Source organism: Castanea sativa, chromosome 1 (genome assembly GCF_040712315.1).
Source record: "Castanea sativa cultivar Marrone di Chiusa Pesio chromosome 1, ASM4071231v1".
Classification (NCBI taxonomy): Eukaryota; Viridiplantae; Streptophyta; class Magnoliopsida; order Fagales; family Fagaceae; genus Castanea; species Castanea sativa.
The window spans coordinates 9,713,946-9,736,825 of record NC_134013.1 but is presented as its reverse complement, the minus strand read 5'-3'; the positions used below and the strand labels follow the sequence as shown (position 1 = coordinate 9,736,825).

At 36.2% G+C, this 22,880-nt stretch overlaps 2 protein-coding genes across 2 annotated transcripts; both read left to right on the top strand.

Annotated features, from left to right (window-relative positions):
• Positions 1-8,119: 8,119 nt before the first annotated feature.
• Positions 8,120-14,743, top strand: LOC142644161 (anamorsin homolog). The gene is made up of 8 exons (XM_075818837.1): positions 8,120-9,024; positions 10,394-10,541; positions 11,723-11,889; positions 11,963-12,058; positions 13,443-13,602; positions 13,735-13,868; positions 14,253-14,327; positions 14,427-14,743. Exons 1-8 carry the CDS (start codon positions 9,022-9,024, stop codon positions 14,463-14,465), a joined length of 822 nt encoding a protein of 273 aa, XP_075674952.1. The 5' UTR covers positions 8,120-9,021; the 3' UTR covers positions 14,466-14,743.
• A 2,279-nt stretch (positions 14,744-17,022) lies between these two features.
• On the top strand, positions 17,023-22,140 carry LOC142621765 (cyclin-T1-3). Its single transcript, XM_075795119.1, has 7 exons — positions 17,023-17,207; positions 18,300-18,691; positions 19,493-19,574; positions 20,345-20,482; positions 20,566-20,735; positions 20,848-21,002; positions 21,394-22,140. Exons 2-7 carry the CDS (start codon positions 18,528-18,530, stop codon positions 21,963-21,965), a joined length of 1,281 nt encoding a protein of 426 aa, XP_075651234.1. The 5' UTR covers positions 17,023-17,207; positions 18,300-18,527; the 3' UTR covers positions 21,966-22,140.
• Positions 22,141-22,880: the final 740 nt, after the last annotated feature.

The following is a 22,880-nucleotide window of genomic DNA, read 5'->3' as shown; positions in this document are numbered from 1 at the left end:
TCTGTTGGGTCACATCTATTGCCTCCTCCACCTCTACGTCCACCTCGTTGTCTAAAAGGGGCTGCTTTTTTTCTTTATCTTTGGTAAGGGTAGCAGAGGGAGTAGATGCAGGTTGGTCTAAGGAGGAAGGAGGAGCAGAGTTGGGATCTGCTAGGGGCTGTGGAGGCGTGGGAGCCAAATGCCAGGCAGGGGGTAGTATATCCTATCAGTAGCCTTGAGCTCTAATTCGATACTAACCACAGCAGCACTTAGTGCTTGGCCCCACACCTCCTTGCAAAAGGCCTGAGCAACATCCTGAGTTGAGCAGTTAGGCTTTTAGATGCCTTGGTCATGCCCGTGTCATAGGCTGCCTGCTCGCTCTGGGACATCTCTGCCTCCTTAGCCTTCAGCCGCTTCTTGGTCTACTTTAACTCCACCACGGTGACAGACATTTTATTCTTAGCTTTTTTTTGAGCCTCTAAGGCATCAACTACCTGTTTCTGGTATCCCTTGAAGGTGGACTCAACATTCCTGTGAGTCTTCTCCACCTCGGTTAGCTAGGCAAGAGTCTCCTTGAGCTTCTTGTCTGCATCCTCGTGGGCCTTCTTGGTAGCCTTTAACTTATTCTTAGCTTTTTTGCCAAGTCTAAAGAGTGGTCTACCCACTCTTCGCCTACAAAGGAAGCTTAGACAGACTAAAAAAAAAAAAAAAAGGAACGTTAGTATTGGGTTAAACTTCTACAAGTTAATGTTGTAAGCTAAGGAAAGTGGACACGTACCTTGGCTAAGTCTTGTTTTAAGGACAGGAAGACTTCACGCTTCCTAAATGACCTCAGCTCGGCCATATCCTCTGGTAGGCATAGAGCCTTCTCCAGGCACTCGACCACCAAGCCTGAGCTTCCCTTTTGGGGATCCCTCAAGTTGGCATTGTCTAGCACTGGGTTGTCAAAATTGAGAGTGAAGAGGGGCCTCCAGATGGAAGGTTTCTTGGGCTGGTCTCCCCCAAGCTCCTTGGAAGTCCCAGTAGAAGACTACTTTTAAGGCCCTCTCCTTGTCCGAGCTTTCTTGGCAGGGGGCTGATAGGAGGATTGGGAGACCACTCTCTCTTTGGCACCATCAATGCCCTTGCCTTCTTGTGCCCTTTTCCATTTCTTATTAGTGGCGTCCATAGAAGAGGTGCGTGTGGGGGCGGGAGTAGGTGGCCGGGTCAGTATTGGCACCGTTGGGGAGGAACCCCCAGCTTGCACAGTAAGCAGGGCAAGCAAGTCGGGCATTTTTTCTTCAAATCCCATGCCTTCTGGGGTGTTTGTAGCCTCTTGGTTGACACTAACTTGTGCGAGTTTTAGACTTTTGCGTGAGGTTCTGGGAGCGTCTTCGAGGTCTTCTTGTTGATAGAAGACCTCAAAGTCCTTGTTAGTGACTTCCTGGTGGGCAGGTTCGGGGGTGGCCTCCTTGGCCTCGTCATTTGATGGGATGGGTGGTTCTTGGGAGTAGAGGAGCCTGGCAGCTAAGGAGGTTGGAAGTTGGGTGTCTTGAGTTCCTTCTAGAGGAGGTTTGGATATCAAGAAGCCTGGGACGGCTACGTCTATTAAAGCCAACCGAGCGTCCTTGGCTTTAATAACATTCTTCAGGCTCTGAAAACGCTTGGTGGATGGCTTGTATCCTAGGATGACGTGGGCAGCCCAGAGTTGACTGTCCTTGTGTAGGAAGATCTCTGATCTGAGTATCTAGTTCAAGTCCTTGAAGTTCACTAGATGCTTGGCTGGGGGCAATGTGGTATTCGTCTACTGAGGAAAACAGTAAGAATTATGAGTAAAAAACAAAGCAAAAAAGAAAATGTTTGCATTGAAAAAATTAGGTAACGTCCTATATGCATCTATAGTCCTCAAGAACCCTACCTGGTTCGCCTTCTTAGGTGGGACAATGCAGTCCATCGTGCCAATCTCCTGATACGATGAGGAAGTCCTCGTCCATACCCTTGCTTAAGTCAGGTAGATAGGAGATTAACCTGACAGAAGGGACTTTACATTTGATGTAATATTTAATTTTTTCCCCTTTCTGGCAATTGTATAACTAGTTTACGTCATGCCAGGTAAAGTTGGTCCCTATTTTCCTATTCAGCGCATCTACACACCCGAGGACCCTAAAAATGTTGGGGGAGTATTGGGTGAGGGTTAGCCTATAGTTTATTAGGTAGTCCCTAGTAACCCTTCCCATGGGAAATTCCATCCTACCTTCTATGAAGGCGATCATAGGAATGACCACAGATTCAGGAGGCCTGTTCAAGACTAGCCATTCACCGTATTCACAGTGTCAGATTTCGACACCGTCGAGAATCCTAAACTAAGCCCTAAAGACTACCCTAGCCTCGGGAGTATCCACTAACTTAGCATATCTACCCATGGAATTTTATGGCGTAAAAGAATGAATTTGTGTAAAGAAAGAAACAGGAGAAGGAACACACTTACGAGCAAAGGGACAGATTATCCTCGCGAGCTTGCTTCAATTTAGTTTGCCAGAATACGTAAATGAGCTTCAGCCAGCTCCATGTCCTCCTTTTATAAGGGTAAAAATTGGGCGGTAAATTTCCTGCTCATAAATGAAGGAAAATAAGGGTCGTACGATCCTGATCGAGCCGTAGAACATAAGGAGACAGGCAGCCGCCTAACGCCGTAAATGTGAGATCGTGGATTCTGAAGCGTCATGATCGTGCTGGAGATAGGTAAAAGGACGTTACCACGTGGGAATGCGCATGGCACGTGTATAGCTAGCTCGTGTAACTAAAACTTTGCTTTTACCTCAGGGTTAATAGCAAAAGTTTTAAGGGGTTATTGTGGGTGCCCTAGGGTCGAGGATGAAGTTGAAGAGTCATAGTGTAAGGGGGGGGGGGGGAATGCCACGGGCCATGGGCTTGAGGAGGAAGGTTGCTCGGGGAGAGGAAGAGATAAGTAGGACTTTGACGTGTTCCAAGTGGGAGGAGAAATTTGATGAGAGGGAATTAGAGGTCATAGGGGAAGTTTCTAGTTTAGGGTAGCCTGTAGCCTCCACATTAAATGGTGGGCAACAGTTTTATTAACTGCATTGATGAGGAAGTGACCTGAACATTGCAAGTCACAGCTAAACAGACTCATTCCACCACCTTCTTCAAATGTAAAAAGAGACAAGTGTCATGAGAGGATGCTAGTTAGAAAGGAATGGATGGTCAAGATGTAAAGTAGGGGATAGTATATAAGGAAAAGAAGGTTTCCAAAGAAAATGATCCTGACAAAAAAATATCATAGAGAGGAGAACATTGAGAGAAGAACATGTAATTTTGGCCTCCTCAGGTAAGCTTGTATTTATACACTGAGTTACATATTTTGTAAAACGAAGCCTTCCTCCCTTATTCTCATCCTCAGGCTAAGCCCTCTCTTGTTATTTGATTCCATCAAGGTTGAACCCTACAAGCTCACTATTCTAAGTGGGCTTGGGCTGGTAGAACTTTCGGTCCTTATAATAGCTCTTATTATCAAGCTAAAGACACCGGTTAGTTATTTGCAATGAAAAGTGGTCTTATGTCAATAATAAATATTAGTAAAAACTCAAAGCTCCAATTACGTGTGTGTATATACATAATGATTTGTATTCACTAGACCCTTAAAAAGTAAATAAAATGAAATGTCAATTAATTAATATAAAAATATATGTGGGATAATGCAAAAATATATATAAGTGTACTATATAGCTTTAATTTTTCTGTCTACCTACGAATTTGCCATTACCATATTTAAGAAACAAGAGTAATGGTCTTGTACTATTTTCTTTTTTTTGGTTAAACAGAATATTCATTAAACTAAGAGGCCAAAATAGCTAAGTTAGTGGCAGTAAGCCTACAAACGCTCTCCCCATTTACATTAGAGTAAACTAATGATGAAATCTCATCAGATGGGGAAATATAAAAAACAACATAATCTTTCTACATAGCACATCCTCTCCTAGTAAGGGCATTTGCATATCTATTGGCTTCTCGATACACATGCTGCAACTTGGAATGAGGAAATCTGGCCAGTAGAGACCTGCAATCAACTCTTGTACTATTTTCAATGAATGGATCTATTCGAGTAGAATTAAATATAAATAAACCCACTAGGGTCTCCAGCCAATGAGAAGAAGAAGAAGGGCACTAGTGGCCACTACTAGGCTACTTTATAGATCCACATGAAAGATAGTGTCATCTCAAAAAATCTAGGATCGAACGTGACACTTTGTTGGTGGTCACTTCGAAGCATATCTTCTAATATTTATCATTTATTTTATATCATGTCTTCTACTTTGTCCCTTAAAAGGATTTATTAATTTATTATTATTATTAAGAATTTACGCTAAATCTAGCATTAATTAAGCTAATTAAATCGTTAGGACATCTTTATTGACTCTTGCCCAAAAAAAAAAAAAAAAAAAAAAACTGAAATGAAGTCAAATAGGATTTTGGAGATAGACATGGTAAGTTTTTATTGGACTAATAAAGAAATACCTTCCATGAAGGGTACACATGTTTGTTGGCCCGGGCCCATGTGACTTTCACAGCCTGAAAAAGCAGAAAATAACCATCAGATTCGGATGTGATCTTTGAAGCTAAATATTGAGTGTGTGAACAATTTATTAATTTCTTTCAAGTATATTTATATTTTGAAATGTAAAAAGAACAAGTACAAAAAAAAAAATTTTAAAAAGGTGTACATCAAAATTAAAAAATTAAAAAGAGTAATTTTTAATCTAGTCTCAAATATACACTGAGTTATCAATATCCTAGTCTAATATTTGATTCTTTCTTCGTAATTGAATTTGAATGCATAGTACACTCTACATACTTTTTTTTTTTCTTTAATTAACGTGAGTATCTAAACTTCTTCAAGCATCTAATTATTTATTGAACACGTGTAATCTTCCAACCTAGCCTTGGAGGACCCTATGAATCTCTTGATACCTTGAAAATTTCTAAATCAAATCCCTTGGGATTGTGCAATGATTATTTATAGAAACTTGAGCAGCTCACACAAAACAAGCTTAGCCTAGTCTACACAAATAATGGTCAGAAATTGTGGCTGAAAGCCTGAAATAATGGCATGCATACCTTATTGTTTAATGCTTTGCAAAGAATCCCAAAATTTAAGGGCTAATAATATGGAAGAGGCCAAAGTCCAAACACGAGATGAAAGAAGAAGAAGACAACAGAACATATAGAATGATAGTAACAAATGTTCAGCAATAAACATTAAACTAATGGCTTCATTATTCGATGACTTTGTCATATTGTTTCATATATAAGCTGAGCAACAATGTCAAATCTCTTTCTGATTTCATGGATGACGAGTCATTGGCTCATTGCATCATCGGCATGGGACTTTCGGCAATCTAAGAGACAAAACTGTAAATCCTGCCTTGCCGGGTGACTTCAACATGTCCCCGCAATATTGGTGATAATGTCATTTTCTTCCTTTTCATTTAGCTCATCCATCGCGTCAGGGTGCTTTAATTTGTCGCCCGCAATTTGTGTTTGAATTATGCGAGCAACTGCAGCATAAAACAATGTCTGTGAACATTTTAGAAACTCACATACCATTGATGCATCTACTATTATCTCCATAACAAATTGACAAGATATAGCAATGAGTTCAGTTCAGCTTTTTGAAATTGTGTATTTGGGCTCAAAACACTGAACCAAATGCGCACCGTGTCATTTTTCCAAATGAAGACAATAAACATAGCCAAGGAATAGATAAACAAAGAAATAATAAGCACAAAAAATTAAATAAATATATAACAAATATTTTTATTTTGAATTCACATAATAATTCTATCTTTTTTGGTCATGGACTAGTGCTGACAAGTGACAATAGATGAAATAGTCAACATTTGTCATAGTTTATTGAAGCACCTCCTTGTGGATCATCCATGGCCATTGCAACAAAAGAAGTACAGTAACTTCGCATCGGTCCACATCACAGGGTTTCATTACTTAAATACTTAAATTTATGATGAGATTTACTATGTATGTGAGTCTTAGACCATATAACATTACTTTTAGAGCATTGAAAAATTTTATATACAAAAAAAATTAGCAAAGCATTTGGAAAGTATTAATAATAGATCAGCCATTAACAAATGAGTTTATCAATTATATCTTATGTCCCCCAAAAAAATTACATAATGGAAATACAAATTATATGATTAAGTATTAAAAACCATACAAATTTTGATATATTTCTATCTCTTGTGGCCTGTGGGTTTTTACTCAATATTCATTAAAAAAATGCTATATGTTTTTGAAAATAGGACAAAGTTTATGATACAATGGCATGCGAAAATTTCTACCCACGAATTATCTATCTAAGATTCTAAATTAAATCTTTCTTAATTCTTGTACTAAATGAAACATGAACTCTACCAACTTTTCGCTTTTGATCTATGACAAATTAGACATTTTGTTAGAGTTTTTCATTACATATTGATATTACTGAAAATTAATGTGAAGTGCACAGGTTCTAACACATCACATATAATTTTGAAATGTCATTACTACCCTATATATATTGCATCATTAAACCTGTTAGAACTTAGGTGGGTTGGCCAAGTGGTGGGCACTTGGTCTCAAAGTGCTTGTCTCAGGTTCGATTGGGTGTGCTCCCCAATTCGAGTCCACGTACCTGCACTTTGAAAAAACTCCTTAGGCCAGTTATTTACCCCACTAGGACTCACCCGTCACGAAAAGTGATTAGTCTTTAGTTGAAAACTTTGGAAATATACTGTGAGAAACCAAAAAAAAAAAAAAAAAAAAACCTATTAGGTATTAGCAAAAAATATTAACAGATGTTTTGAATCTTTTGATATGTCACAAACATAAAGTTTAAGGGTAATTATTCAAATCGAAAATCCATCTACTAAATTAACAATTTTAAGGGTAGTATTTGTAAAAGTCCAACTTATAATGGGCCTTTTCTTTTGTTTTACTTCTTTTTGGTGGGGGGGGAGGGGGGACTCATTATGAGCTTATACCTAAACCAACAAAAAGAGTTAAGATGGGTCAACAACTTTTTTCTAATAGGCCAGTGGGATGTAATTAATTCACAATCTTAAGGGCCGATTGGTGCATGAGAATTGGGCTAAATAGGGCCATATTCAATTCTATAACATTGAACCAAAGTAGCTGATAAATTTGAGCAAGAAAAGGCCGCCATCCCCCGACCCAAAACCAAAAACAATTGCCAGTACTAGTGGGCATACAAAGCCCATTTTGCCCATTCATATTTCATAGGTATCCATGAATTTAAAGGACCAGCGTCCAAATCACTTGTAAAATTGAAAACCCTCTTCTTACACATTTGGTTTGTCATGCTGTATCCTTAATGTAATACACATTACCTTAATGTCACATTAAGGTGTTTGGTTCATTTAATTTTTTTTTTTAATATTACCTTGATCTAAAATTACAAAATATATTACATTATCTTCTTAAATGGAGACGATCTTACATTACTTACAACAAAGATCTTAATATGATATTAAAGTGATGGGCATCATTTCAGGTACACGTCAGGCTTTTCAAAACTAAAAAGAGAGGCCCAAGCAAACCCACTTCATTATTGGGCTGAAAACTCAATAATAGATCTAGCCGGCCAGAGATGCAGTATCTTTACAGGTCCTTTTCGTGAGTATCCCACCCAAAATATAATAATGTTTTTAAAATAAAAAAAGTGCAGCTGAGTTGGCAGCAACCCGAACGAACTTTGCGCTCCCACGGAGAATCCACGCGTTGAGAACGCGAATAGAATTGTCTCATTGTGGCGGCGTGCGTCACACCCGAACATCCACGTAAATCCCACGAGTCTTTGGTCTTGCCCAGTTTTAAATAAATATAAGGGTAAATTTCAATAAAGTACTAAGGTCTCAGCTAATACCTTCAACGTCCAAATATTTTCAAAAATAACCAAGTGGGTCCCTGGACACAATTTGGTGTCTAAACGGCGTTTAGGCCCGTTACTCTTCTTTACCGAATGTTTATGTTCGTGCTAATATCTCTGAGCTGTGAAACCTGAAACCCCAAAAATCCCTGATCACAAAGCACACATATATACATGTCCATAATCATTCATACGCCAACAAAAACACCATGTTCGAACAATTTTGAGATGTGAATTCTAACTGATAAAGTCTTGAATAAGAAATATGATCCTAAATACCCGCTTACATCTTGGTAACAAAACCCAAATCAAAAAATACCCACAGATCCACAAATAACCATATCCAAACCCCGCCTTTCAAACCCAAAACAAATAAATAAAAAATCACCCAATCTTTTTGTCACCCAGAGAAAACCCAATCCCTAAACCAACCAAGACCCGAACCAACAAAGGAGGAGGAGAAAGATTAGTGGCCAGTGGTTGGTGTTTCCGGCGTGATTCGCCGCCTGTGGTGGTTGCAGAGGTCGTGGGTCTCCGCCAAACGTTCCCTAAACTCAAAGACAAACCCAAACAGAAACACAAATGCAAACACTCTCTTCCATGGCTGAGGAACACCAAAGCTTGTGTCGGGAGCACCCGATCGGAGCCTTTAAGGAGGAGCGGCAGCGGTTCAATCTCATGGCACTGATTCGAAGAGTGAGCACAGTATGGTAGTTTTGCAGTTGTGGGAGAGAGAGAGAGAACAGAGAAGAAAAAGCGTCTGAGAAAAGACAGGATTTGAGAGAAAAGAGAGGAGAAAAGTTAGGTTAAGCTTAGAATTAGTAACGGGCCTAAACGCCGTTTAGGAACCAAATGGTGTCCAGGGACCAACTTGGTTACTCTTGAAAAGTTTTGGACTTCTGTTGATATTAGTCAAAACTTTACCTAATAAATAAATACTCCCTTCAAACAACACGCCCTCTCCCTTGACAAACACAACTGCCTCAAAATCAAATAGCATTCGGCAAACAGCAAAGTGTTCCTTAACTTTCTTTCGCCAAATCAAGGCTTTCTCGATTCTTCTTCTTCTTCTTCTTTGTCTTCTGTTCCAAGATCTGATCCATATGGTGAGTCTTTTTTTTTTTTTTTTTTTTTTTTACGTCTTAGTTTTTATTTATTTTATTTTATTTAATTTTTCGCAGATTAAACCGCATTTTCTCTGATCGCCTTTGTTCTTTTTCTTTTTGATTTGTAATTTTACTATTATTTTTATATTGATCTATGTCTATGATTTACTGGAGTGCTTATTTTTATTTTTATTTTTATTTTCTTTTTTTGCGTTAAGAATAATTTCATATATAATTCAAAATTGTTATATTAGACTTGGTTTTTGTTAATTTTTGTACTGCTCAGGCTATTAGGCTCAGATGATTGGCAGAGTTTTTGTTGTTAGCTTTGCTTATTTTGTTTATTCATTTGTATTTATTGTATATATTTATGATTGTGGGATATATGAAATTGCAAAATTTGAAGCAATCATAGATGACTTACTTTTTTCTTTTTTTTGGTTGAAGAATAGATGATTACATATTAATTCCATAACTTGGTTGTGCCTGTAATCTGTCTCTTTGTGTAATTTTGAAGTAAAGCTTAATAAATTTGAGGAACCTTGAACTCTGGTCATTGAAATTTTTCTCTTTGGTATCTGTAATTGGTTGGATATCTAAAACCCAAGATTGGGGTTCAAGTGATAGTCCAATGGTAATGGCATTTTTGGTGGTGGCCTGTGCCTCTAGTTCAAAACACACCTCCCCAACTATGATGATACTAAGAGTGGAAAGCTAAAATTAGAAAGGAAAGAAAAAAAGAAAAAAAGTTGAGAGAGAGAGAGGGTTATTCAAAACGACGAGTTTTACCAACATAATAAGAGATTTTCCAAACCCTAACACAACCATCCCTCCCCCCTCATTTTCTCCAATTGAAACTTGGCGGCCACCTGGACGGCTCGCTCTGCTTTTAAAGGTACTTTAACTGTAATTTGCAACATTGTTTTTGCTAAAGAAGAGATTGAGGTGGTGTGAACTGAGTGGGGCAATACCCACCACTTATGTATTAGTCCCAGGATGCAACATATGACTTTCATTTTTTAAATTTATTTTCTCCATTTACTTTTCCTTTATTCTATTGTAAACTAAGAAAAAATATTATTTAAATGTTGAAGAGGGAGATGAAATCATATCTGTAATATGAATGATGAGACTATTTTAGGTTTTTGTTTTCGTGTTGATCATGAGTTCTATATGTATTTAGTTTTCTTTCTTCTTCTTTGTTTATCATCCTTCTTTTTTGTGTTTTAATCATTATTATTGGGAGTCAAAAGTGTCTCTCAAATTCTTATTTGCGAAGTTTACCCAGCATTATTTAACTGTTAAAGAAAGATTGGTATTTGATTTGGGCAGCTGGACATTTTACATTTTGATATATGGTCTTTTGTAGGATACCACCACAATGAAGGGTAGTCTGCTGGCATTTACAGATGATTCAGTTCTCTCAATTAACGCTGTTTCTACTGCAGCGAGTGAGCTCGGTATTCAAGGGGTTGAACAATGTGATCTTAAAATTATCACTCAAGCATCTTCTTTGAGTATGTTTCTCTCGCCTCTTTTGGGTTTTGTAACAGTGATCTATGTGCAATTCATAGTTCTATAGATGTAAATATAGGGTAATCCATTGAGAGTTGAGTTAGACTGCATTAATTATGTGCCTATTCATCCAAATTGAGGTTGCTGCTGGGACCGTGTAACTTATTTCTTATTATTACTGGGTACTAGCCATTCACTAGATCAAATCTTATAGAAGTAATATCCTTGAAAAAATACACACTCATCTCTCTCCATTTATGTTATTAAATTTAGCTTTTGCTTCTCTTTTTGACTGTTTCAATGTCCATTATACCTTCTATCACCTTCCTTTTACTCTCTCTCTCTCATGTGGGGTTGGCATGATTCTTTTTCATTTATCTCTATGATATCAGGAGTGTAGTATGATTTGTGACTTTCTTCCCCCTTCTATTTATCCAATAAAAAAATGTGTCCTTTTCAATTCTGAATTTAACATACATAATTCTTGCTAAAGTTAGTAATAGATTGTATGAAGGTAGTTTGTGTAGCTTGTAGTCTAGTTATGTGAACTCTTTGTGTATGCGTAGAAGCTCTGTGGCTTCAGCCTGATATCTCGGTGATATAGAACTGGGGAATGAAGGTAGTTTGTGTAGCTTGTAGTCTAGTTATGTGAACTCTTTGTGTATGCGTAGAAGCTCTGTGGCTTCAGCCTGATATCTCAGTGATATAGAACTGGGGAATGTAGAATAATATTTTTCCTACAATAATTTTGAAATTCAAGACCATATTTGGATTGAGCAACTTATATATATATATATATATATATATATATAAACACTTTTATTTTCACAAACTTAACCAGTAATTATTTTATTCCTTATTTCTTTTCCTCTTAATTTAATTATAGAAAATTTTGGATCATGATGATTATTTATAGCCATTTCTTATGCTTCTTCTTATAGGGAAGTCTTCATGCCATTTATTGTATAATTTCAGCCTTTTCAGATTATAAATAGCTTGGTTTTACAAACCCCTTCTAACAAGATATATAATTTTATAACTCTATTAGCCCTTTTTTTTACCTGACCTTCTTACAGGGTCTTTTAAATTCAAGCCTCTTTTTTTTAAGAATGTTTCCATAGTAGTTCTAATTCAAATATTCTGTTCTTATTTCTCTTCTGATTATGGTCTTGACTTACAATAGATAAGCTGCCTGTGGAGTCTTCCTCTTTCGAGACTGTTATTAGTATCTGTAGATCAGTTGAATTTCCCACTGACCAGTTATTTGAGGAAATCTTAAGAGTATTGAAGCCTGATGGGACAATCCTAGTTCATAAGAATCCTCAGTCTACTACGGTGGAAACAGATAAGGTAATTAGTTTGAAGTTTTGTGATTATATGAAATTAGTTTGAAGTGATAGATTTTAATAGGAGTTTCTTACAGATAACCTCTGTTCTTGAGCGCAAGTTACTGTTGGCGGGTTTCTTAGAAGTGGGAGTTCTCAAATCAACGGTTCCATCAGAAGTTCAGTCTTTTGGGGTAAGTTTCTGTGTCTAAGGCTGTTTAAAGTGGTATTATTTTTTTCTCTACCCCCTCAATGCAACCCTTTCTAAAAATTGGAGATTTTAAGATGTATATACCATATGGTAAGGAATTTGGCTTTGTTTCCAAAACTGATTATAACTGCATAGCTCCAATGGCCATCTACTTTATTATTCTTTGAACCGTGAAGGTGAACCTAGTATATGCAAATCTTATGGTGCTTTGATGCTTGAACTTTATATTTCTTCCAAAGTGATAAATAGATAGTGAAATCAAAGCCTAATGAAGTTCTTCAATAATTGCTGTGATTTAAATTTATTCGGTTATATTTTCTCATTTTTCCATATGAATCTGCAGTCCATGGGAGTCGCAAGCTGTCAGCCTTTAGTAATAAAAATGACAAATTCCACCTAAAAATCTGTCAAGCAAAATGTTTACCTTTTTCCTCTATTAGATTGGCAGTCCTGCTCATTTCATCTCTATAAAGTTTATCTTTTTCCTTGCTCCTAATTTTGAGTTCCTCCAGTTCCTTTCCATCTATAAGCCGGATTCAATCACAATAGAGAATGTCAGATTAACATGGTGCTAACACACAATTCTGTGAATAAATCTATAATTAAGTTATATCTTAGTAATATAGCCCAAATGATCCTCATTTAGAAACTGAACAGATTTTACAGGAAAATATTTTGGATGAGAACATTCACGAATTTCATCTTCAAAAAATGTGAATGAACTTCCTAATAGTTTATGTTCAAAAAACTCCTTATCTTTCTCACATGTTGACAAAGGTAGACAACTATACAACTGTAATCATTAAACAAAATGTTAAAGGTTCTAGAGCTTGAACGTAAACCAGCCATCCTGAGCCTGACCAGCCAAGTGCTGTAAAGTCTCAGTGAGTTGATTACACAAGCTCTTAAAATTAGATTCGAAACCAGAAGAAGAACAAAGAAGCTTTAAGTGGATATGGATAGGATGAGTGAAGAATGAATACCATATTTATTAATTTTTATCATCTATTTGTAATTAAGACAAATAAGATGAAAAAGGCCATTTAGTATTTTTGCGCACAGTTTGTGTAACCCCTTTTCTTTTTGCCACTTGAATGGGAGTTTAATTTATGTAGTTTCTGGACCTCAACACCATGTTCAGTTTCAGATATAATTTGGGGTGGATGGTTTTGATTATTTTAAAGTTATGTAGGTGGTTCCATCAGGTTGCAGCTACATTCTAGATGATGAATGTGAAAGAATGAATACTTCTCATACCATCTCCTTTATTGAGAGGTTTATTATTTTTAGTTCGTATTGGATGTGAAGTAAACTTGATTAGGAGGTTTATATTTGTAGTTGATAAGTGTCTTCTTCTTTGTTCATAGGTTAAGGCTAAGAAACCTTCGTGGAAGATTGGCTCTTCATTTGCCATAAAAAAGGCCACCAAAACTTTACCTAAAGTCCAGATTGATGATGATTTTGATCTGATTGATGAAGATAGCTTATTAAGTGAAGAGGACTTGAAGAAACCACAGCTACCACAGGGTAAGATATAACAGGAGCCTAAAACAGTTGTCTCGTTATCTTTCTTGAACGGGGTTTGGTTAAGTCTTGGTTCTGATGCCTTCCCCCAATCCCTTTTTACCTTTCCATGTATCTAACATTATGCTTGTGCAGTTGATGATTGTGAAGTTGGAAGCACAAGGAAAGCTTGCAAAAACTGCACATGTGGAAGGGCTGAAGAAGAGAAGAAAGTACAGTTGGGATTCACTGCAGAGCAGATCAATAATCCTCAATCAGCATGTGGCAGTGTATGTCTTATATTGCTTGATATGAATTTTAGTTGCTGCATGGATTGACATTTTTGGGCTGCATATGTTGATTAGCATTTATCTTTAAGACTGATTGAAGTGGCATGCCTGTACATGTAGCTTGTATGCTTTAATGGGGTTGTTTAGAAGTAAACTAAGGTTATAGTGGTTTTTTATTTATCAAAACCTTTAGAAGTACAGGATGATCAAAGGACAAAATTTGCCTCAGTAGACCTCAAGGGCTCAATGAAAACGTCAAAACTGTCCTTCATTATGTCATGCATGCAGTTGCTTGTTGCTAGACCGTGCTGAAAATATCTAAATCACCCTTTTTCATAAATGTTACTAATAACAATGCGCTAAAAATTCTTATACAACCTGCAGTGTGGACTGGGGGATGCTTTTCGGTGCGGTACATGCCCTTACAAGGGTCTTCCACCATTCAAGCTTGGCGAGAAGGTATCTAAAATCACAAGCCCTCCCTTCCCATCCTCTCAATTTTAGGATTACGTATAAGTGAGAAACTAGTGTAAATATTCGACTTATGTCTTTATGCAGGTATCGCTATCTGGGAACTTCCTTGTAGCAGACATATAGGAATGATGTTTCAGATACATTCAAACAGGCTCACTGTTAATGGTTCTGTCTGCATTAACTTATCAAAAAAAAAAAAAAAAGAGGTTCTGTCTGCATTCATGTTGCTGGCTGTAGTTCAATCTTTCTTTAGTGCCCCCAAAACATTAGAAGTTTTGAGATGTTAGGTCTTGAATTACAGGATAGCTTAAGTTTGTAGCAGACAAAGACATGCCATGGTATGGTTTATGATTGTCACCAATGTCTTAATGAGAAAATAATGACTTTTGTTCTGATGACTATTCTTTTTTTCCCTTGTTCCGAGAATTGTTCCTCTAGCAATCATAGTATTGAGATTTGTGCCTCTGAATTACTAATGAAAAAGAAAAGGGTAGGGTAGAGAGAAAAAATCTGCTTCCTAAATAGATCTTTGTGTGTATAATGTAGGACTACTGAATAATTAGCTCCTGTTATTTTTTATCCTGGCTAGAAAAGCCAGATGCGATAGCCTTTAGATGAATGGAAATGAAAAACGCCTTAAGAAATCAAACCATTTGAGTGAATATAAGTAACCTGCCCAGTTTTGAACTTTGACAACATGTAGCAAAGTTCATGAAGTAATGTTACGAAGCAATGCTACACAATGAACTGGGAAGTAAAGTTCCAACTCTCAGTTTTGTTTTGGATATTTCTCAACAGAGAATATAGATCTACTTTTTTTTTTTTGGGTTAGTTTTTGAGATCATAGATTCATTTACCTAAAAATGTTACACATCGCAACAATGTAGTTAAAATCTTTTATATATTTCCTCAAAATATTTGGCAAAATTTTAATAATTGGTCTACAAAACTATTTCATATCCTTTGGAAATCAGACATGAACAATATTAGTTCAATTGTTTTCCATTGCATTACTCGATGGAGTAAAGCAAGTTAAAAGAAAAAAAAAAAGAAAAAAGAAAACTAGAAGAGTGGGGAGAAAATAGTAAAATAGCTTTAAGTTTCAAACAATATAATTAGCAGTTACTGATTACAAACTATCTTTAATGCTCTATTTTTATGGTTTAATTCTATCTGATGTGGCATATTTTCCACGTGGCAACTACCTGGAAATCGAGTCTCTAAGACTCGATTTATGTCTAATATCTTTCCCTATTTTCTTCCTATTTTTTCCATTTTCTGCGTTTCACTCCGGTCTTTCTTCCTCACTACTCTCAATCTGCTTCTTTTTTCTCACTGCTTCTTTCTTCCTCCTCCTCCTGCACGCCCAGCCGCCGCCGACCCACGCGGACCCAGGCCGGGGAGCCCAGGTCGCGCGACCCGGGCGGCGAGCCCCAGTGTCGCGCGACGGGCCGGCGCGCCCCAGGACGCGCGACCCAGGCCAGCGCGCCCAGGTCGCGCGACCCAGGCCGGCGCGCCCCAAGTCGCGCGACCCCGGCCGGCGAGACCCAGGCAGCCATGGATCTGGGGCAATGGTTTTTTTTTTTGTGCGTGCTGGGTTCTGTTCAGTCTTGATCTTCACATGGTGGTGGATGAATTTTGATGGTTGTTGTGGATTTTGATGGCTGTGGATTTCAGATGGCAAAAGACTTAGATTTTTTTTATTTTGGGTTTGTAAATCGAGTCTTAGAGACTCGATTTCTAGGTAGTTGCCACGTGGAAAATATGCCACATCAGACAGAATTAAACTATAAAAATCGAGCATTAAAGACTCGATTTATAGCCCCAAAATCGAGTCTTTTAGACTCGAGATGCTAGTAAAATATATAGTTTCTAATCAGTAACTACTAATTATATTGTTTGAAACTTAAAGCTATTTTACTATTTTCTCCGAAGAGTGGTATACACGGCTTTTTATTTATTTATTTTTTTTATATAAGATAAAATTTTTACTACAGCTTAATTTAAGTGTATATGTATATGAAACTCACTTCGAGAGACATAAATCTTGACCTTTGGCCCTCACACTTCATAAATATTTATATTTATAGAGTGACCATCGTGTCAAGGGTGTGCAGTAGCTACATATTAATCCTAATAAGTGTGTAAAGTTGTTCACTTGGATTCTAAGGAAAAAAAAAAAAGTTGTTCACATAGGTTATAAAACATTTAGATAACTTCTTTCTATGTGGCTATAAGGTTTTTATTTATTTATTACTTGGGTTAGGTTATTTCTTGAAACTCAAAGACAAAATTTTTTACTAATTCAACTAACTAAAACCCTCCGTTACCCAATACTTGAATAACATAAAAAGAACACATTTCTTTTATATATAAAAAAATATAAGTTTCCTAACTTTTTATTTATTTATTTTTGAATAGCATATAATAACTCACTTAAAAAGGGATTTTTCATATAAGAAATATATATATATATATATATATTAACAAAAAAAAGGTTAATGCTTAAATATAAAGTTTTAAAATTTTAAGTGCATAAATCATCACTAAACCTTAGTTTACTTAAATTAAACTTTAAGTTGTAATCCTTTAATCAAGAAAAAAAATTACACTTTAAGTCACTAGCCGACCTACCCTCCTTCCATAAAAAGGGTTGGCATTTAGAGCTTAGAAGACCTACAGTTACTTGACTTATTAGTTGACTCTCTCTCTCTCTCTCTCTCTCTCAAACGGTAACTTAGTCACCAAGAACTTCACGCCCAAAAGCCCAAAAAAGAAAATTAATTTTTTTATAAAAAAATTAGGGTTTTGTGCCCCAAGTCCGATATTTCGTATTTCGGTTCTCTCAGCCTCAGCGCCTCACAGGTACTATTTTCTTCTCTCAATCTTTCTTTGCGTTTGGTTTCTCAGAAAATTTTCAATAATTAATAGCAGGAAATTTGGGTAATTGCAAGTTTTTTATTTTATTATTATTAAAATTATTTCCTGTGATTTATTGGTTCTGAACACAGAATCCGAGTGAAGCTGAATTAAAATTGATACAATTTTCTATTCCAATTATATATTTCGGCGTTCGTATAATTTCTGAATACGCGCTTTTGACTATATATATAATTATATATATATATATATATATGTATATACCCATATATTTATTATTGTTATTTTCTCTTTTTCGCACTTATTGAATTTAAATTCCTTGGAATCGTCGGTATTATAGGTTTTGTTTTTCTTATTCTTAATTTAATATGAGGAGCTGTTTGGTTCGTTCGTTGTGATTTTGAATTTTTTTTTTTTTTCATATTTTTCCGGGGTCAGAATTCTTGAATTCCATTAACCCTATGTGTGTGTGGACATTTATGAATCAAAATTGTTAACTTTATTTGGTTACTAGAAAAGAATTCATGTTGGATTTTGCTTTTTCTTTTGGTTTTTTTTTTTGGTGTGAATTTTCAAATGTTTGAATCTGGTATAGGCCAACCCCAATAAATTCTAGGGTTTTATAGCTACTTGATAGTGTTTTTTTTCAACAATCTAATCTTTTTTTTGTTTGTTTTTTGGTGGGGTTTTATTATATTTGTGATTTATGGTTTGTATTATTCCTACAAGATTGAATTCATAATTTGTATGCTGTGATCATATTTATTAGCATGAACATTTTTTCTTGTTTAAAACCGTGTGATTTGGCATTTGAAATTAACAATCCGGGCTTTTGAATATTCAATGGTAAATGTCAAAATTTTTGGGATGTCACTTAACTTTGTCGGGTAAATAGTTATGGAATATATGTTGTTTATCTTTTGGATGTTGTGCGTGTAGATGGCAGAGTATGCTATATGTTTGATCTTTTCTATTAGTACAACTACACATTTTTTTGAGCTCCTCAAAAAGTTATTTCCTAGTTAATTTGTCTTTATTTAATTGATATATCATATCTTTGTCTTTTTTCCCCTGCAGGTGATTAATTTCTGTGTAAAAGTTTCTAAACAAGCACCAGTAGTTCAATTGTCACATTCTTTTTTATACATTTTTGAGTGGGAGAGGGGGATTTGACCTTGGACATCTCCATTGGAAACACCAGGCAACACCATTGAGCTACAAGGCTCTTGGTGTCACTTCGGAAATTTTTGGATCTTCTTCCATTGAGAAGTTTTTTATCAGCAGGGGATTTCAAGAATTTGCAATATGACAGAAGAGGCTCCAAGCTATACACGAAAGTGGTATTTCAGTAGAAAAGAAATTGAAGATCAATCCCCTTCCAGGAAGGATGGAATTGATTTCAAGTATGAGTCACACTTGCGGGAGTCATATTGTCAATTTCTTCAGAAGCTTGGCAAGAAGATTAATGTGTAAGCTTATGTTATGATTTATATTATTAATGGCATCTTAGACCTAGTATTGCCAAAAAAAATTAGGTTTCTGTTATTTTTTAAACATGTTCTTTTGCTGAGTCACGAGGCTTCCAATTGAATTTGTTATATGCTGTTCTTAGTGATTGTGTTTTGTTCTTATAAGTGATGGTTGTGTCATCTAAGTCCCCCTCTAGTTTTAATACAAATTATGCCTTTGTTTAAAAATGCCTATGTGAATTAGATGTTGATTTATATTTGTGGTGTCCCACATACCTGGTTTAAGGTTCGCTATATATACAGCCAATGTTGCATACTCTTAGACATGTAATGTTTGGAGCATGCATCTGGCTGTTGATTGGACCCATGATACAGCTGTCTACTTGTTTATGAATGTTTGGAGCATCCATTAGTGTTTAATCATCAGCATCTAAGCCCTAAGGGTTTTGGAAAAGATTGAACACCTCTTTGACTAGATTTAGTCATTTTTGGCTTCAATTTGCTTTGTTCTCCAAGATAGGAGCAGTAAGCTTTTGAAATGAATGACTTGTTACTGTGACTTCTCCAAAAGGCCCCTTAAAGTGTCTCCAATTATATACCCTTCTGAATTGCCTTGTTATCTTAGGTTGTGTTGCGGTGCTATTTACTGTGAACTTCTTGTCCTCATAATGTATTAATTACACTGGATACAATATAGTTGATTATTCCCTTCGTATGCAGTAGCGTCTCAGATGATTGTGTGCCATCAATTTATGGCATGATATTCACCCATCATAGTGATTGATGCTGTCTGCCTTTCAGGCCTCAGGTGACAATAGCAGGTGGAATGCTGTTGTGCCATCGGTTTTATATACGTCAATCTCATGCTAAGAATGATTGGCAGGTAGACATTTTTATATTGCTTTACTTTTTCTTTTCCATGCATAAGCCATTTTATATTGCTTTACTATCTTTATGAATAAAATGTGTCAGACCAGGAAGCTGTAACTTTTGTTCTTGCGATGAACATTCTTAGAATATATATATATATATATATATATATATATATATTTGAAAAAAGAATCCAATAAGAAGATTTTCAACTATTTCAACTGAAAGGGGCAATTCAAATGCTTTGTAGATAACTCCCCCTGTTTCATTCCTGCCCAAATCTCCCAAACTCCCTTAACTTATAGAGGCTCAGTTATCTGCAATTGGATCAGTAAACAACACAGGGAAGGATAGATGGAGAAATTAGTTAGAAGACAAACACAAGGAGGATTATGGATCTTTTTTATTTCCTTCGCTTACTACAGTTAGTGTGCTTGTGCTATAGTTTATTCTTGCTTGTTTTATCCCTATGGTAAAGTTTTGCATGGTGAGATGGGTTTCAAAGTTTATGAGGCACATGTCAGCAAAATCTGATTAGTTCTTAAACCAGGATATGCGTATCTGTGCTGTTTTGTTATATTTTAAATTATGTCATATACATATACTCTTAAAGAGTGAATAATATTAAATATTCTTGAAAATTGATATGGTTCCACAATTCTATGATAATTTTCTTCTTAGTGAATCTAGCTTTTGTTGACATGCCAAAATGTGGAAGTTTGAAAAGATTTGCTTATCTATTAGTTATGTTTATCGCTTAAACTTGGTAGTGTCATGGTACAGACAATTGCAACTGCAAGCATGTTTCTTGCTTCCAAAATGGAGGAGACACCACGATTCCTGAAGGATGTCGTTATTGCGGGTTATGAGTTGACGTATGAATGGGACAATTTAGCCCAGCAAAGAATAAAGAAACAAAATGTAAGCAGAAATGCCCATTCTTCATTTTGACTTTATATATTTGCCATGTTTATGATTTCTTATTTCCCACTTTGTGCTTGTAGGAGGTTTTTGATAAGCAGAAGGAATTAATCTTACTTGGGGAGAGACTTCTGTTGTCAACAATTGCATTTGATCTCGATAGTCAACTTCCATACAAGCCTCTTGTTGCAGCACTAAAGACATTGGAGCTGTCTGACCTTTCTAAAGTAGCATGGAATTTTGTGAATGATTCGTAAGAATTACTTCTCTCATCATATTCTTGGTGTACGGCATAGCATAGATGTGAATCAGGGTATTTATAGATCTTCTGGATAATTAACGTCTCCTGTGAATGTAATGTGTAGGCTTCGGACGACATTGTGCTTGCAGTATAAACCTCATTATATTGCTGCTGGTTCCATCTTCCTTGCTGCCACTGTTCTACAAAATATGGAGCTACTTACAAAGAAGAGAAAGGTTTGGTGGCTGGAGTTTGAAGTAGCACCGAAACAGTTAAAAGGTTTGTCATGATATATCTCAAAATATTCTGTACTTAAATATCATGAATTATGACTTGCATGGATTGAAATCAGCTGCATGTTAGTTTTTCTACTAAGTAATCTGGACCTAGGAGATATATTTAATGAAAACCAGGAGACCATTTGTAAGAGTTATGGTTGATGCCTGACTATGTATTTGAGTTTCCTGTCCTGTTTTATTTCTCTGTTTGTTTGTTTTTCCCTCCCTCTAAAGCATGGATGATGTGGTTTAATTGTAGTCTCTTCTTCTAGTGTACTGGCTGGTTGAATTGCTGTGTCATTGTTTTCAACTTTCTCCTCTCTGGTTTTATTGGCGGTTGGATTGTTACATTCTTCAGATAGTCTTTTTAACTTTATGAATCCTTTCATCAGAGGTCATCCAGCAGATGATGCTCAAGTTGTTAAAGCAAGACAGAAAAAAAGCACCACGAACTGCATGTGGGAGGAACACTCCATCTGAAGCTTTAGCTCAAAAGTCAGTGGTTAGTAGCAATCAAACATGCATTTCAAGTGGATCAACTTCTGATTTCCATTCTAGCCATGGAACCCTGGTGGAGGCTGGAGGTGTAAAATCTAATAGTAGCCAGAATCAGGAAAAAGTTGACAACTGTCTTAGTGTGAAAGAAGCTTTACCATGTCAGATGAGTGATGGTGGCAGCGCTAGTAGTGTTGTTGAGGATGGTGATGGTCAGATCGAGCCACAAAGAGTGGAGTCTGATTGCAACTCGAGCTATAAGATTGTTTCTGTTCATAATAACCATACGAAGATCGACACTAACAGGATCAGAGAGGCAATTAAAAGGAGACGTGACACAGCAGCAAACAAGAAGTTTGTAGAAGAGGTAAAAGCTGAGATAGATAGTGAAGCCTGGATAGAGAGAGAGCTGGAACATGGAATAGAGCTAGAGTATTCTTCTTCAATAAAAAAACAAAGGAAGATGTGAGCTTTTGAACTTAAATTGGAGTTTCATGCCACTACAGACATCTTGCTCTGTGTGTTGCGTGTGTGTGTCCTTTGACAGAGAAAGGGGTTTCCGACACATTTGTAAGTTATATTCAATTGACTATATCATTTTAGTTCATTTTTTAAATGATCATAATGCTTCTTAGTTTAACACACCAATACTTGCATATTTATTAGTATTATATTTATTAGTCTTACTAACATAGGCTATATGTATATATTTTTGTGTAGTTGCTAAATAACTAACAAATCGTCATTTATAAAGGGTAGCGGCTATACTTTTTTTTGGTACAGTAGTGCTTTTTTCCTTACTAAAAAAAGTTTAGATTTAATTAAAGGCTGCTAGACATTTGTAGCGATTGATTTATTTTGTCATGGGATATTGATTTTATCATCTTTTTTTTTTTTTTTGTGGGGGTGGGTTGGTTCATTCTCAATTTAACTTGGAATGTCACAGGTATTGCTGCTTCTTTTAGTAGGAGAGTCAAGGCTATATTTCTAGTATAATACAAGGATGTTGGGGAAAATGACAAATCTGATATCTCTTTACAAACTTCTATATACCTGAGGTAATGTGTGACGCAGTAGTTTATGATATTGCTAAATCTTTTAAATACTAGAAAATCACACCATCTATCAAAATTCAGTGCAGGATACTTCTAGTTTAAGGTTTAGGATTTTCAATACTTGGGTTCTTATACGTTAGTATACTCTTGGGCCCTAAACTGTGCCGAAGAGATGTTGCAATTTCGGGGCTTAGGTTAGGGCCAAATCAGGCCTTGGTTCGAAAATTGTTTCTTGTCCTGGACTCTATTAGCACAAATCAGTATTAATTTTTCATTTATTCCCAAGATAAATACATAAGGGCAAGACTTAAGTACAATTCTTAAGTGTT